General features: G+C 37.2%; 1 protein-coding gene across 4 annotated transcripts in view; it reads right to left on the bottom strand.

Moving 5' to 3' along the window:
- The window catches only part of C2cd3 (C2 domain containing 3 centriole elongation regulator), a 135827-nt gene that overhangs the window by 53779 nt on the left and 65464 nt on the right, over positions 1–16584 (bottom strand). For 3 of the 4 annotated variants that reach the window (XM_076846648.2, XM_076846649.2, XM_076846651.1), the window contains 6 exons: positions 14118–14301; positions 12302–12474; positions 11315–11438; positions 6176–6444; positions 5196–5285; positions 1267–1869 (listed from right to left, as the gene is read on the bottom strand). In XM_076846648.2, coding sequence (XP_076702763.2) covers positions 1267–1869; positions 5196–5285; positions 6176–6444; positions 11315–11438; positions 12302–12474; positions 14118–14301 — 1443 coding nt within the window. The remainder of the gene's footprint in view (positions 1–1266; positions 1870–5195; positions 5286–6175; positions 6445–11314; positions 11439–12301; positions 12475–14117; positions 14302–16584) is intronic. The other variant, XM_076846650.2, reaches the window with a different exon arrangement.

The following is a 16584-nucleotide window of genomic DNA, read 5'->3' as shown; positions in this document are numbered from 1 at the left end:
ATGACAAACCTTACAGGAGTGTTATGCTGAATAAATATCATGTTTATAAAGAATCTAGTCTGCTTAGCTGGAATTTATTCTGCACTATACTTGCTAGAATTTTTTTTTTTTTTTAAAGAATGCAAAGCTGTTACTCCTGTATTCAGAACTCATTATAATAGTTTTCCATAGCTCCTGGGAAAAAGTCCAAACTTTTCTACTTAGAAGTAAGAGTTGAAACAGTATTCTTGCCTACCTCTCTAGCTTTATCGTCCACCATTCCAACCTATGTATCCTATGATCTGGCTGACCCCACTTATAGCACCTAAAATTTATCAAACCGCTTAATGCCTCTGTGCCTCCATAAGTGCTCTTCCCCCTTTAAGAATACCTTTCTTTCCTCCTTTCCTTGGCTTATCTCTAAATCCTTTGGAGGTTAAGTACCACTTTCATTGAGGTGTCATCTTTGCCCCAGAGATGCTGCATCCCTATGCTTCCAGAGCACCACTGAGAATACCTTTTCTTTAGTTCTTATGCTTCCCTGTAATTAGTTTACTATTGTATTCTCACAGTAGACAGTAAAATCAATGAGGTCAGGGACTATTTCTTACTCATGTTTGAGTTCTCAGGGATCAAGACAGTATCCAACCCATACCATTTGTAAAATGTTACTGTTTTCTTTTCTGTATGATAATGAACTGACTGATTCTTGTGAAAAAAATGCTCAGCATATGATTCACAAGAATCAGTTCATTACCATATAAATTTTCTTTATGGGTCCAAATGTGCTGGCCAGAGAGGATGCATATCCTTGTTTCCTTAGCAGGTATTCCCCTAAATTTACTCATTCTATAAATATTAACTGAGTATTTACAATATTTTAGGGACTATGTTAAGTGCAAAAATCTGATGATTTTGGATATACTCTAGTGCTACGAAGTTCAAAGCCAGTTCTTGGATCTTTAGTGACCCCAAGAATTGTAACTTGGGAATACCAGTCTGTGGACCTCTTTCTTTGAAATCTCTTTCGTTACAAGAAGCATGACTACATTATTATTAATCTTTCAGCATGTAATAATGGAAAGAACACTAACTAGTTTGTGACTCTGGGCAGGTTACCCAACCACTCTGAGCCTTCATTTTCATGACTATAAAATGGGTCTAATATGTATCCCACATGATTGCTGGGAAGATCAAATAAAATAATGTTGGACAGGATATCTCATACAGTCCTTAACACATAGTAGATACCCAAATCATAATAGTTGAGCCTGGCTCCTCACTTACCACTGATAGTTAGTGTCCTTGCTGACCTCTCCCCAAGTCTGGCTAAGTCCACGTAGGCTGAGCCAATCCAGCTGTCCGTCTGGTGGGGCCTCTCTACACTATCATTGCCATAAGCTCTCCATACTTGGATCTCTAGCCTCTCTTCCCTGAAGTACCAAAGCAGTGAAGGTCCCCGAATTACTTCTGCTCTTTTGGATGCCTGGAAAGTAACCATGACCTGATTTTTGACTGCAGATTCTTTAGGCTTCTTGAGAGGAGTCCAGAAGGCTTCATGATCATAGAGCTTATAGCGAAGGTAGCAATATGTGCTCTTATGAATGTGTGTGTGGCCAGCAAGCAGCACGCAATGCATGGGCAGCCATAGTCTTGGGGTGGAGATGGTGACAGTGGCTGGCTCCTCTTCATCCATCTTGACAAGATCCTTCAGGCTATTCTCAAAGTTCCATCCTATCAACTCAGCAGCTTCTAATACCCGTTCTCTATCTCCAGGATGGGTGAAGGAAACTGATAGCTCTAGACCACCCACAATCTTCTGTAAAAGCTCCAAACCGTGAGGCAGGTCTCCATCTTCTGGTAAAATGACAGGATACCACCCTGTGATTCCTTATGGGAGAAAGAAAAGATTTTTAATTATTGTCTTTAAAAGTAAAAAACTTACCCCCTTTCCACTCCAGATTATCCATCAGCTTGGCTCACGACAGAAAAGAAAACATACCAACAGTGAATTAGAGTTTCTCTTCTGACTATTGAGGCAATAAGATTAGAAGAGAAGAACGAAGACTGGGAGTTGAAAGATCTGAGTTCTCTCTTTGGCTCAGCCCAGAATCAGTGGTTTATTCTGGGTAAACCATTAATCTCTCTTAGCTTTGCTTTCTTTACCTCACAAATGAGAAAATTAATGCTGATCTTGTTTATCAAAGTTATTATAATTGTTAAATGAGATAATGGTTAAGGAAGAGCTTTGAAAAAAAACTACTATAAATGACGTGAAAATATTGTTACTGTCCTGTGAGTACAATGGAAAAGGCCAGGGATAAAACATCAGGAGATCTGGGTCTGATCTCAGGTATTCCACACCAAAGTATTTGCCATTTAGTAAACACATACCAAGGACCAGACATTAGATTCCAAAATAATAATGACTACTTTATTTTTTGGTACCAGGGGTTGAACTCAAGGGCACTCGACCACTGAACCACATCCCCAGCCCTATTTTGCATTTTGTTTAGATACAGGGTCCCATTGAGTTGCTTAGTGCCTTGCTTTTGCTGAGGCTGGCTTTGAACTCATGATCTTCCTGCCTCAGCCTCCTGAGCTGCTTGGATTACAGGCATGCACCACCACACCCAGCAATACTAGTTACTTTTTATTCAGTATCTATTATATATCAGAAATTGTGCTAGTGCCATGTATATATTATTTCATTAATTCCCCTGATAACCAACCCTACGAAGTTCTGAGGATTAAATGGGATAATCCCTATTCTACATAAGAAAATGATAGCTCACATACCTAATCAAAAAAAATTTTAAATTATTTTTTTGTAGTTGTAGATGGACAGCATGCCATTCTTTTATTTGTTTATTTTTATGTGGTGCTAAGGATCAAACCCAGTGCTTCAGACATGCTAGTCAGGTGCTCTGCTACATCCCAGCCCCCTAATCAAATTTTATTACAGCTATGAAGTGGTAAAGATTTGAACCGATGTCTAGCTGCTTCAAAAGTCTATAATACACTTACCACATGTTCATACTATCTTACCTGAAACCCCTAGGGCCAGATTTGTTTCTGAATTTAGAATTTTTCAGACTTGAAAATAAAAAGAATATTATATAACAATCAGGGGTCATTTAAGTTAAGAGTTGGCAAACTTTTTTTAGTAGTAAATATTATAGGCTTTTGGGTCATTTGGTGTCTGATGTAACTATTCAACCATGCAGCTATAGTGACAAAATGGTTATAGACAATATATAAATGAATAAACATGGGGCTTCAACAAAACTTTATATAAACAGAAGGTTATCTAAGTTTCATGTCAGGTAAGGTTGGATTTAGCTGCTTTATGAGTTATTTAAAAACTTGATTTTCATGGCTTTTTGGATTTCTGAATTATATTAAAGCAGATTGTGGACAAGTATGATAACATTCACTGTAATTTTCTGGGAAATGTTTGTCACAAATGAGACAATTTGGACTTACTGAGATTAACTTGCCAAAGGTTACATAAGGTTTTGAACAGGCATTTAATATTTCTGGCCTTCTTATTTTTGTTTACAAAATGAGGTGGCTGAAAATGTTGATCTTTAAGTTTTCTTTCTACTTGGACAATCTAATAACTATGGCCTTGGCTTTAGTAACACTCATTTGAGTATTTTTCTATAACCTAGTTATTCTTAACTTTTTTTGGTCACAAGTCCCTTTTGCTGTAATAAAATCTATTAGTCCTAAAAAAATATACAAATGTGTGTACAATTTCTCACTTGTGTTTAAGAATTGCTTAGATTAGATGGTCCATTTAGCTCCGAGATACTATAATTGAGATTAGTGGTAGGAAGAAATAAAATAGAATGTTCACTTTAGAACTCAGAAGAAAAGACAAATGATATATCCCAAATTGTCTAAAAGGCTTATGCAGAGGGTTAATTTTAATTTGTAGAGATAGATTTACCAGATGGTGCCTGCTCCCTGACAAACTCTGTAGCAAGTTTCAGAAGGAAGGAAGCTGAGGTATTCTATGTGCCCCGCTCTATTCACATGTATAATTTCAATAAATGCTTCCATAATCTTGTGATGTATCTTATTATTTCCATAGATGAGGGAGTTATAGATCTGAGATATGAAGTAATTCATTCCAGATCACAAATAGCAAGTGACAGAAGTGAGAACTGAATCATTTATCAAGTTGTAAAGACTTCTCTCTGGCAGACATACAGGTCCTGATTTGAGGGTAGTGCTCAAATGTTAATTTACAATTAAATTAGGAAGTGTGTGATAAATTCTGGAAACAAGATTACACGATTATATAGAGGAACATGGATGAGAAAAGAAAAACTAACATTTACTGAGTACCTACTACGTGTCATGTACTCTGATTTCATCAATTCCTACCTTGTATACTTGTCAAGATTAACTATCCTCATACAGAGGCTCAGACAGGTCAAATTACTTGGGCAAGGTCACCTATCTATGAGTAAGGATGGCACCAATATTTCCACACTGCCATGGTGGTTGTGTGTATTCTTTTGGGCCTTTATCACCTACCTTATTCCTTCTTCTTCAATGAAACAGGACAGTATAGTAAAAAATAATTGGTGAATCTGAATTTGATTTCAAATTCTGTTATGTACTAGCAGGGTGGTTTTGACAAATCATTTAATCCCTGAGCCTGTTTTCTCATCTGTCAAATGAAAATAAGATTCTGCACCCTCGCCAGGCAGGGTTATCCTGAGGCTCTAAACAAGATCAGAGAAAATATTTTACAAAATGCTATGTAATGTAATGGGTATTGCCATATTCTCGTCCTTCTCCTCCTCCCTCTTTTTCATCATCATCATCATTCTTAGAGTAGGATGAATACAATGAATAAAATGTTTTAAGCTTCATTGTTTTATTAGAAGACATTTGGAATGATTAGGAAAGATTGGGGAATAAATATTGAGGCTTTAACATGCCTTTGAGCAAAGCTTTGAAATATTAGAAGGGTTCAGAAGCTTATGCACATTTTCAAGGAAGCCAGACAAGATTGCCTCTTTTTTAAAAAACTTCACTTATTTACATTATGTGGTGCTAGGATCGAACGCAGTGCCTCACACATGCTAGGCAAACCCTCTACCACTGAGCTACAGGCCCAACCCAATATTACCTCTTGAAGGGAAGTGAATGGGCATCAGCAAGGGTAGGGTCAGAAAGTGACAATTTAGGATCCTTACCAGATCTCTTGACCAGCAGCTCTTTGGTTGGAATCTTTACTACTCCAAGCAGATACTCTTTGCATGACTGGATACTGGCTATACTACTGACTGTTAAGGAAAAAAAGAAAATTATTTTGTGGTCTATTGATTAAGGGGCTTTTGTTTACAGTACAGTCACATAATCTTCTACTTATACTCACTGAATCTCAAGTATTGAAAGATGCTTTAGAAATTATCTTGCTCACTCACATTCTAGTCAAAGTCTAAATGCCTTAAAATTTTATTTTATTTTATTTTATTTTATTTATTTATTTAAAAGCAGATAGCATCTTTATTGCTGCAATCCACCAGTGGTCTCCAGGTAATGTGTTCTGGCTATAAGTATCATTCAAAAACCATTCAGATTTAGCAAATTCTTTAAATGGGAATAATAATGGAAAAGCATGGTGCCCATCCTTATATAAAGTATTTTATTTGGCAATGTTTTATTTATTTATTTATTTTTTTGAGAGAGAGAGAGAGAGAGAGAATATGAATTTCTTCAATATCCATCTTTTAGTTTTTGGCAGACACAACATCCTTGTTTTGTATGTGGTGCTGAGGATCGAACCCGGGCTGCACGCATGCCAGGCAGGCGCCCTACCGCTTGAGCCACATCCCCAGCCCGCCTTAAAATTTTAAAAACATTTTATTTTGAAAAAATTACAGGCATACAGAAAAGTTGCCAAGAAGTCATAATGAATTCTTAGGTATCCTTCACCTAGACTCACACATTAACATTTGGATTCAGTGCTTTGTCTCCTTCTATACTAACTGTACACACACACTTTCTCTCTCCACACACAAACTTATTTTTTGTTATACCCTTTAGACATAAATTGTAGGAATCATGACCCTTCACCTTGAAACACTTCATCAATGTGAATCTCCTAAGAAAGGCCATACCATTCAAATTAGCCTCTTTTAATTCTTACTATGATGAGTCATTTGGTGCTTACCTGACTTGGTATTTTCATGATAAATACCAAAAGTAATTTCTGCAAACTCTAATTGTTCTGCTAGGAAACAGGCCTCTCCACTAGAATACTGAGTGACCAAGTTACATGGGAACTCTATGTGGTGGGAGAACTCAGGACAGAAGGAACAGGCCACAGGGCGGGTTCTACGCTGTTCTCCTTTGGGCAAGAACGAGAGATGAGTGGTGACAGAGGCATTGACTCCAACTGTGGCACTAAACTGTAGAGCGGGATCTTGCTCAGCCAAAGCCCTGTAGGGAAGAAGGGTGGGAATGAGAAGAAGGTATACCATGATATTACTAGAAATCAGTTTGACTGCCTAGAAAATATCTTGACTCCTTCCATGAAACCATACAATTTGATAATACAGTTTGTATCAGGGCTTTGGCAGTGCTACAATGTGCTTTCTTAGTAAACTAGGTATCACAGCATACTTACATGGGGGTTGGGGGGAGACTATATTAATTTACCTATCAGAGTGACACTTCAGAGCTTTGTACTGTCAATACTGTTCCAAGATCACAGGAACCAACTGTCATTGAACAAGTTGGGTTTACTGCTCATTGCAATGAAGGAAAAATATATTCCATAGAGAACCATAGGGCATCTTAGTAAGATGGTATCAGAAAGAACTGTAGCACTGGGCTCATGTTAACTCATTTGGGGGAGAGCTCAAAGGAGCAAGGCGTTGCTCTGTACTGGTTTGCTTAATGAGTCTTATCTGGAAGAAGGGAAGACTACAGTTAAAGCTTTATTAAATAAAGTTGCAGCAGTCACTCATTTTGCGCAAGACAGGGGCATGCTGAGTGTTTTTGTGGTTTGTAGAGTGATCTTTTTTTTTTTCCCTAGAAGAAATGGACCGTTTTATTTGTTAAGATATATATATATATATATTTTAATCTTTATTTTTATGTAGTGCTTAGGATCGAACCTAGTGCCCTCACGAATGGTAGGCAAGTGCTCTACCTCTGAGCCTCAGCCCCAGCCCCAGCCCCTAGAGTGATCTTTTTGATCTGTTCTTATTTTTTTTAAATTTTTTTGAGAGAGAGAGAGAGAGAGAGAGAGAGAGAGAGAGAGAGAATTTTTTAATATTTATTTTTTTTAGTTTTCGACGGACACAACATCTTTATTTGTCTGTGGTGCTGAGGATTGAACCCAGCGCTGCGCTCATGTCAGGTGAGCGCGCTACCACTTGAGCCACATTCCCAGCCATTTTGATCTGTTTTTAAATAAGATTATAGAGCAGTCTTGTTTTTGTCTCACTTTTCATGGTCACAGAGTGGTTTTATCTGATGCTGATAAAATATCTGATTCTGTGAGATTATGTTCAGCAAGAAAATACCCAAACGTTCACAAATAAGCAAACCTACCTAGACTGTTAGATTGAGGACAATGGTTACCTTGATGGGGGCAGGGTGGAGGATACAAGAAGGGGTAGAAGAGGAGCCTGGGATGGTTCTGTTTCATTTTGTAATGCTGGTTATGTGGCTATGTCCATTTTCAGAAAATTAACACCAGTACAATTATGCTACATTTTCTTATGTATTCTGTTTCAATAAAAGATAAACGATGGATAAAATATGGAAAAAAAAAAAAAAAAAGAAAATACCCAAGCCTAGCTATGAATGTCAAATGGCTTCCCAGATGTCAGGGGTTGCTTTGTTCTTCTCTGTACAGATGTTCCATGATATACAGATAGAATATGCAGATCTTTAATGGCCAGTCATAAAGAGTAGTTTTTTGTACAGGTATAGTATGAGACAAATCCTCTGACCCCCAAATCCCTAAGGGAACAGACAAAAAGGTCACCTGTTTTTGCAGCATTTCCTGATATCCCTCTAAAGCAGACTTGGGGACCTTTTCTTCTAAGATCCCCACTGTGCATCATATATATATGTAGAGGGTGGTAATTTGGAGTTATACAGATCTTGGTTTGAATCCTGGCTCCATCATTTCCTTATTGTATGACCCTGGACAAGTTACTCAATCTCCTTCCAGTCTCAAAATATGGTTAATAAAAGGATATGACAAAATACTAAAAGTATATATATATATTTGGATGTTTATTGCAATTTCACTTTTAATAAAAAAGGAAAACAACCTAAATAATCATTAATAGAAGATTAAAGTGTGTCCATACAACAGTAATCTGTGAAGTTTTTGCTATGCCTAGGATATTCTGTGAAGTTTATGCTATGCCTAGGAAAACTGAGGCAGAAATAAATTGAATGCTAGTAGTGGTTAAAAAATAGTCATAGGGTATTTTGAAGATACCATTAGATAATATATTCAAAGCAAAGAACCTGCCTATGGGCAGCGAAAAGACTTTTAGTAGGGAACTCTCAGAGATGGCAGTGAGATGGCATAAAGGCTTGGGCTCAATGTGGTTTGAATTCATTCATTTACAATTATTTGCTGAACATGTGCTCTGGGTCATGCACTGAGTTCAAGGTTGGGTATATAGTGAAACAGCTATAATTTCTCACTCTACAGAACTTAAAAGACTACTGCCTATGTTTAAGAAAAATTTTCTTCTCAGTTAAAGATCAGGTGAGTTGGAAGATGCAAGTGAATAAAAAAGAAGTGCCTACTTTAGACACCAAAAATGTCCATAAGATGAGGAATGGTGTCTCTTGAGAGAGAGTCGACTTTAGAGCACCTGTCATCAAATATCAGAGTGAGATTCAAAGGAAGGGAACATTTAGAAGACCAAGACCTCCTCTAAATGAAAGGCAATGCAAAGCTTACTTCAAATTTTACTATATTCTGTTGGCTTTTAAGAAAGGTGACATTAATTTATCAATACAAGTGGATATAATTATAAAAATTCATACATTTGTATAGTTTTTGGCAGCTTCTAAAGTGACTTCATATTTTTAAATTTTTATTCTGATCCTTATAAAAATCAGGACAGATAAATTCCAGTTTTTACATGAAAAAAAGTAGGCTCAGAGAGGTAAATAAATCAGCCCATGATCATGCTTAGCTACTAGGAGATGGGGGTAGGAGTAGAAGCCATGGTGTCCGATTTTCTAGTGTAGTTCTGTTTCTATTACACAGTGCTTTGTCTTATATCCTGTCGAACTCCTTCAACTATCAGAAGTGTTAGAACTGGCAAGCTTCTTGCTATTCTTTTTTGAAACTGCAACACAGACAAAACCCCTTTGAATCTTCAGAGAGGAATTATTGAGTATTTTATGATTCAGTCTCTCAGAGATGTGCTGAGTAAAATTTGAGACCTTTTCTGACAATTAACCATTAGTTAATTTAATGTTGTACTGAAGAATTCTGATCTTGGCTGGATCTGCCACAGAATACATATTCTAAATATACAAGTTTCATGCCTTCATGCCTTTGCACATGTTCTTCTCTTTGACTAGAGTAACTTTCATCTCTCTTGGGCATCTTGGTAACTACTACTCTTCTTTGAAGACTCAGACTATAATCCTAGTGGCTCAGGAGGCTGAGACAGGAGGATCATGAGTTCAAAGCCAGCCTCAGCAAAAAGTGAGGCGCTAAGCAACTCAGTGAGACCCTATCTCTAAATAAAATACAAAGTGGGGTTGAGGATGTGGCTCAGTGGTTGAGTGCCCCTGAGTTCAATCCCTAGTAGCCCCCACCCAAAACAAAAGACTCAGACTAAGATATTTTGAAGGGCTTTGAATGCTAGGTTAAGGAAGTTGGACCTTATTCTGCAGGCCAGTGGTCCCTAAAGAGAAGCATCCAGCTTAGGAGTTTCATAGATCAAATGTTCAGGCACAGAAAGAAAATATTAAAACTTTTTTATCTGCTATCTCATATATTAAAGTTTTCCTATTCATCCTATGGTATATTTTATTATGTATTTAACTTAACAGTACAGTAGTACATGAAGATGATTTATACATGAATACATACACATATTTTTAAAGGGTATGCTAATTTTTTTATTAATAGAAATGTACAATTCCTATCAACAATAGGAAACCATCAAAGGTTTTCATGTAAGGGAGTGATCTGACTAAAAACTGCCCTAATGCTACTTTCTCTGACACTAAGATATTTTGGGCAGTTAAAAAGTCTTTTGGGAGAAGTTAGTGGAGGAGGAGCCTTAGGAGTTCTATTTCTTACTGTTGTTGCTAGAACTATTTTATATGGTGGGGGGACAGAGAGAAATTCAGAAAGTGACTTAGAGTAGTTATTCACAGCCTAGTGGGGGAATATTCATGCATGCCAATAATCCAAACAGAATAATATGTGCTACAACCAAGGTGCTAATACACAAAGGAAAAAGCACCAACTCTGCCTCCAGGTAGGAAGAAGTAAAGGAAGGCTACACATATGTTGCAAAATCTTGAAGGAAAATAGGAATTTAAGTAGACAGGAGGAGGAGGAGGAGGAACATTCAAGGCCAAGAGAAGTATGAGCAAGACTTGAAGGAGGTGAAGGACAGGGCCATGGCTGTTCTACATGGCTTTCTTTTCTGAGCAGAGAAAACAACAAGATAAAGGCCTGGTGGGGAAAATGTGCTTGGTATGGATTGAAGAAACAAGAAGTCCAGTGGCTGAAGAGGAGTAAGTAGAGTGGCGACTATCAGGAAGAGACAAGGCCACAGAAATAATGGGGTCAAATCATGTGGGGACTTAAGGTTATTTCAAGGACTCTGGCTTTTACTTTGAAAGAGATGGAAAGTCACTGGTGGGTTTTAAATAGACACATATCAAGGTCTGACGTGAGTTCTCATAGGATCATTGACTATTATGTTGAGAACAGACTGAAGGGAAACAAGATGAAAAAACAGGAGTTAGGACTAAGAGACTAAAATGAGTTAACATGGGTTTATAAAGGAATTGCAGTGATTGGGCATGGCATGGCTTGGATGCAGGGCATGACCATGGCAGTAAATATTTAAAAAAGGCAGAGGATAAAATCACTGGATAAGGTCAAGAAACTGAGTTGCAATAACAGTTAAATTAGCAAAGTTTTTAAGTGATTTACTTAAATTCTGAAATGCTTTCTTAACAGTCAAAAAGTTGGGTTAAGAGCTATAAATTATACATAGAAAATTATGGACATGTGAGATCATACTATATGAACTACAGTAGAAAAAGGTTGAAAACTGCTTTTCTAAAGTGGACTTACTTGGCTGCTGCTTGCAGACCACAGGCTCTGATAATCTGGACTGAGATGGAGACAGTTCGGGCAGCAAGAACTCCCTCTGTTGTTCTTGAACTTCGCCTATACCTTAGGCCCACATCTAGTAAACCTGAAGAATGAGGGCAAAAGGGAAAAGATTAAAAGGTTGGTTAGCAGAATCTCTGTTCTACACAACCACAAAGTCCTAGAGAGGAAGGCAGAAAGGAGAAACACTATAATCATATTGAATAATAAGGGGCCTTAACACTGAGAGGATCTCTCCATGGTCAGAAACACACTAAATATTATATTTTAGGGTTAATAACTATATGTGATCTTTTTTACAAAAAAAAAAAAATTCTACCATCAGGGAAAGCCTTAAGGAATAACTGAACAAGTTGATCAATGAGGGTCAGGAGCATATGGCAGAAGCATTTTGGCAGACACTCTTCAGCAAGCATGTATAGTGTACAGCAACTTGATTTAGGAAGCTAATCCTAGATAAATTTGGAAGGCAGATCAACCTGCTGGAACCATCAGGTTGTAATACCTTTCAAAACTCCAAACTCTAGTTAATCCCTTCCAAAAATTTAAATCCTAACCTTCTCCTCTTTTATAGTGAATTCTCAGCTCAAGCTCACTATATTTCATCAAATCTACATTATGTTGTCTTAGAAAATAATTCTCCAGGTGCACCTATATAACACTTAGAATTTATGCTATGAAAGCTTATTAAACACTTGTTAAAAGTTTAAGGTGACATGAGGCAAGAGACACTTATACCATCTTTAGAACTCTGACTTTTCTAGAATTATATGCAAATTTTGCAGTGTATATTCTACACTTATTTTTTCTGAGACGGTGTCTCATAGTTTTCATCAGATCTTCAAAAGGGTGAATACCTCAAAAAGTAAAGAATTGCTAATTTAGAAAGAAAAGGGATATTTATATATACTGATTTTGAAAGGGAAAGACAAACTAGTCTTCAATTACCTGATAACTGATTCCTCAAATCCTTCCTGTTCTCAAACCTGGAGGTTAAAGGGAGATTAAAGGTCTGTATTCCCACATCCTCACGGTGCTGCATGGTTACCATGGCACAGATCCTTGACAATGGCAAGATTCCTTTGGCGACCATCTGGTCTCTCACATTAGGATAATAGTATCTGTAAACCACAAAAGCACAAGCTGTTAATTGGAAGAATTAGATAATGAATGACTCAGTCAGCTTAGGGATCAGCTTTCAGTATTTAGTTATCTTTGCAGCCTGATTGATATTGGTGGTACACATCTTTGGTTGTCTAGAGAAATTTACCACCTATTACATGGAGGAGCAACCCCATAAATTATAATCTGAGTTCAGGACACAGCCCAGCTTCCCACAGGCTTTCTGTTTGAGATTATCTGTATATGCTGTGGACCTCTGGGAATAGTTGCTCCCTATAGTTTCCAACCTGAAGTAGCAAAAATGTTTCTGGATGGAGCAGTCCCAATCTCTTTCCTGGCTCATCTCTGGGCCTAGACCCTTCTAATTTGGAGAAGTAATGAAGATCTGTCAGTACTTACTGTATTTCCTCCTCATGTCAAAACAATCCATTTTCAGATTATAAAGCTATAAATCAAACCTAGGAGGTTTTAAAAATAATTCTGCACTTGCTTTCTACCTGACTATATTTAGAAAACATTTCTAGCTTAAGACGGTAGTCTTCTCTAGTTCTATATCTGACACTGTTTTCCTTTCTTTTATATCTATTTTTTCATAATCATTTTAGTTGATTTCTTGGAGGTATGGATGCAAGGAAGTGAAAGAGACTGGATATGTGTATATTTTCTACAAATCTTCTACCAAAGCCAGCAACATTAAATGAATTTATATTTTTATGAAAGACTACTCTTCTGGTGGTGAAGGACAGATTACAAGAAATGAGTTTAGAAGTGCAGAGACCATTTTGGAGGCTCTGATAGTAATCAGGCATCATATAATAAGGGTGTGAATCAAGTAAGGTGGTAAGAGAAGCCCCTAAAAGTTGAATGATATATTTAAAAGATAGTAGGAGGGGCTGGAGTTGAAGCTCAATGGAAGAGTGCTTGTCTAGCACATGTGAGGCACTGGGTTTGGTCCTCAGCACCACATAAAAATAAATAATTAAAATAAAGGTATTTTAAAAAGAGAAAGAACCAAGAAATAAACAGTAGGAGGCTGAAACTAATAGGAACTCACTTGCAATGTGACTAATGGTTAGAAGTATGAGATTCAGCCAGGTGCACACCTATAATCCCAGGGACTTGAGAGGTTGAGATAGGAGAATCCCAAGTTTGAGGCTAGTCTGGGCAACTTAGTAAAACCCTGCCTCCAAATAAAATACAAAAGTCTGGGAATATAGCTCAGTGATAGAGTATCTCTGAGTTCTGTCCCCAGTATCAAAAAAATAAAAGAAAGAAAGAAATAAAAAGAAGTATGAGACACAAGGCTCCTGAGACTCTAACAGACTGTAGAAAAAGCTAGACAATAGTCACAGTCAAAAGAAGAATATAAAATGGGTCAAAAGGGGCTGTTTAGCTCTCTTACAATAATTCCTAGGTCGGCTAAGAATAAGATTCTTTATAGGGGCTGGGGATGTGGCTCAAGTGGTAGCGCGCTCGCCTGGCATGCACGGGGCGCTGGGTTCAATCCTCAGCACCACATAAAAATAAAATAAAGATGTTGTGTTCAACGAAAACTAAAAAAATAAAAATAAATATATAAAAAAAGATTCTTTATAATTGTGCACTTCCTTCCTGGCATAAGACTGGGTCGCCCGTACTGTACCTGCACCAGATTTCAAACTGGACTCCACCTCCAGGCACAAGGCCCTGTGCAGAGAAGACACTTAGTAGGAGCCTTTGTACTGGAATTTCAGTTGGTAACAGGAGAGAGTGATGATGCTCACTATTAAAGATGGGATCTGGAACGCAAAGTGTAGTTGCAGTTCTGAAGGACTTCAGAGAAATTCCTTTGGAAAAGAAAAGCAATTCAGAATATCCAACAAATCATTAAATGTTTTATATGTCACAGGAAAGTGATCACATAAATAGAAAACTAAGCAGGTACTATTATTCTTACTTCACAGATGAGGACATGGACTTAAGGTTTCACAGTTAGCCTGAAGGTCTTAGAGCTACTAGGTGACAGATCTAGAACCAGAATCTACATTTTCTGTTACTCCTCCAAGGTCCACATCCCTAATGGCTATGGTTCTCTAAGTTTTCATGCTAACAGAGATGAAAGAGGTCCCTTTGCTGGTGGGCAGTGTATGAAAGTTTCAATTTTTACACATACTGCCAACATTCTCTCCAACGTCTCTCTCCTTTTTATTTTTTAAAATTATTATTTATTTATTCTAATTAGGTATATATGACAGAAGAATGCATTTTAATTCATTGTACACAACTGCAGCAAAACTTTTACATTTCTCTGGTTGTACACAATGTAGCGTCACACTATATGTGCAGTCATACATGTACACATATGATGTCCATCTCATTTCATCATCTTTCCTGCCCCCATGCACCCTTCCAACCCTCCCTCCCTTTGTCCAATCAAAGTTCCTTCATTTTTCCCATGCCTCCCCACTCTCTGTTATGGATCAGCATCCACTAATAAGAGAGAACGTTTGGCCTTTGGTTTTTTGGAATTGGCTTACTTCACTTAGCATGATATTCTCCAACTCCATCCATTTACCTGCACATGCCGTAATTTTACTCTCTTTTAATGCTGAAAAATATTCCATTGTGTATATGTACCACTGTTCTTTATCCATTCATCTATTGAAGGGTCCTTTTAAAATTATATCATTTTGGTGGGTGTGAAGTGTATTTCATGATGGTTTGGCTTTGTATTCCTCAAATGACTAATGATGCTCTGTATCTGCTACCGCTTGGATGAAGTCTGTCCCCCAGTGGTTCATGTGCTGGAATGCCCCAGGTGATACTGAGAGGTGGTAGAACCTTTAGGAGGCAGGGCTTAGTGGAAAGTAGTTAAGTCACTGGTGGCACTGACCTCAAAAGGGATTAATGGTGGTCTTGTGGAGTAAGTTAGTTTTTCTGTTTGTTTATTTTTATGTGGTGCTGAGGACTGAATCGAGTGCCTCACATGTGTGAGGCAAGCACTCTGCCACTGAGCTACCACTGCAGTGCAGTAAGTTAGTTTTTTGAAGAGCAAGTTGTGAGGCCACTCATGCGCTTAGCTCTTTAGCATACAGCACTTTCCCATTCTGCTTCTCCATCATATTGTGACTCAGATACCAGAAGTGGAATTGATACGGCTACTCAAACTTGAACTTTTAGCATCCAAAACTATAAGCTTAATAAACCTCTTTCCTTTTTAAAGTAACTTGTTCAGGTATTTTGTTATACCAATGGAAAATGGACTAATATAGCACTTTCTATCTGTTTATTAGCCATGTACGTATTTTTGAAAAATGTCTGTTCAGGTCCTTTACCCACTTTTTAAAAAAAACTTATGGATTTATAACAGTTCTTAATATATTCTGTACATAAATCTTTTATTTGAACCCCCAAATCAATACTGGCAGCACCTAGCAGTCTTTAATAGACATGTGCAGAATGGCAAAATGTTTGAGTTGCCAGATTTGCTCATTTGCAGCTGAGGTCAAATAAAGTGAGACTCTGCCTTCTAGTTTTAGCTATCAGAGATGAGCAGAAGATGGAGATGGTAGGGGCAGTGCAGTGCAGTGCACAAAACTTGAGTTCTGGGTCCAGTTGGATAGGATTTGAATCTTAACTTTGCCATTTGTTATTGAGGTTAAGTTACTTAACACTTACAAATCTCATTTTCTCTTTTGTAAAATGAGAAAAATAGAATCTACCAGGATAAGTTGTTTGTAGGATTTTAGATTATGATTTATGTGAGATATGTATATGTACATATTTCTTTAAGAGTAATGGTTCAGTATTCCCTAATTTTCTAATGTCTTCACAGTAATTTTACAGAGCATGATTACTGCAAATAATAAGAATCAACTATATATGTATAAAAAAGTGAGCAGCCATGTAAACAATAAATATGGGGTAAAATGCAAATATCGGTAGATCCAGGTGAATGTATACAGAAATTCTTTGTATCATTTTTATAAGTGCTCTGTAAATTTGAAATCATATCAAAGTTACAAAAACTAGTTTAAGAAAAAAGACACATTAAAATTCTAGTTCATGTCCTGTTTTATAATCTAGGTTAGATTAGAAATATTCAGCAATACAAAATTCACTCAGAAAAA

Source organism: Callospermophilus lateralis, chromosome 2 (assembly GCF_048772815.1).
Source record: "Callospermophilus lateralis isolate mCalLat2 chromosome 2, mCalLat2.hap1, whole genome shotgun sequence".
Lineage (NCBI taxonomy): Eukaryota > Metazoa > Chordata > Mammalia > Rodentia > Sciuridae > Callospermophilus > Callospermophilus lateralis.
The sequence above is the reverse complement of the archived record's forward strand: the minus strand, read 5'-3'. Positions and strand labels throughout refer to the sequence as shown.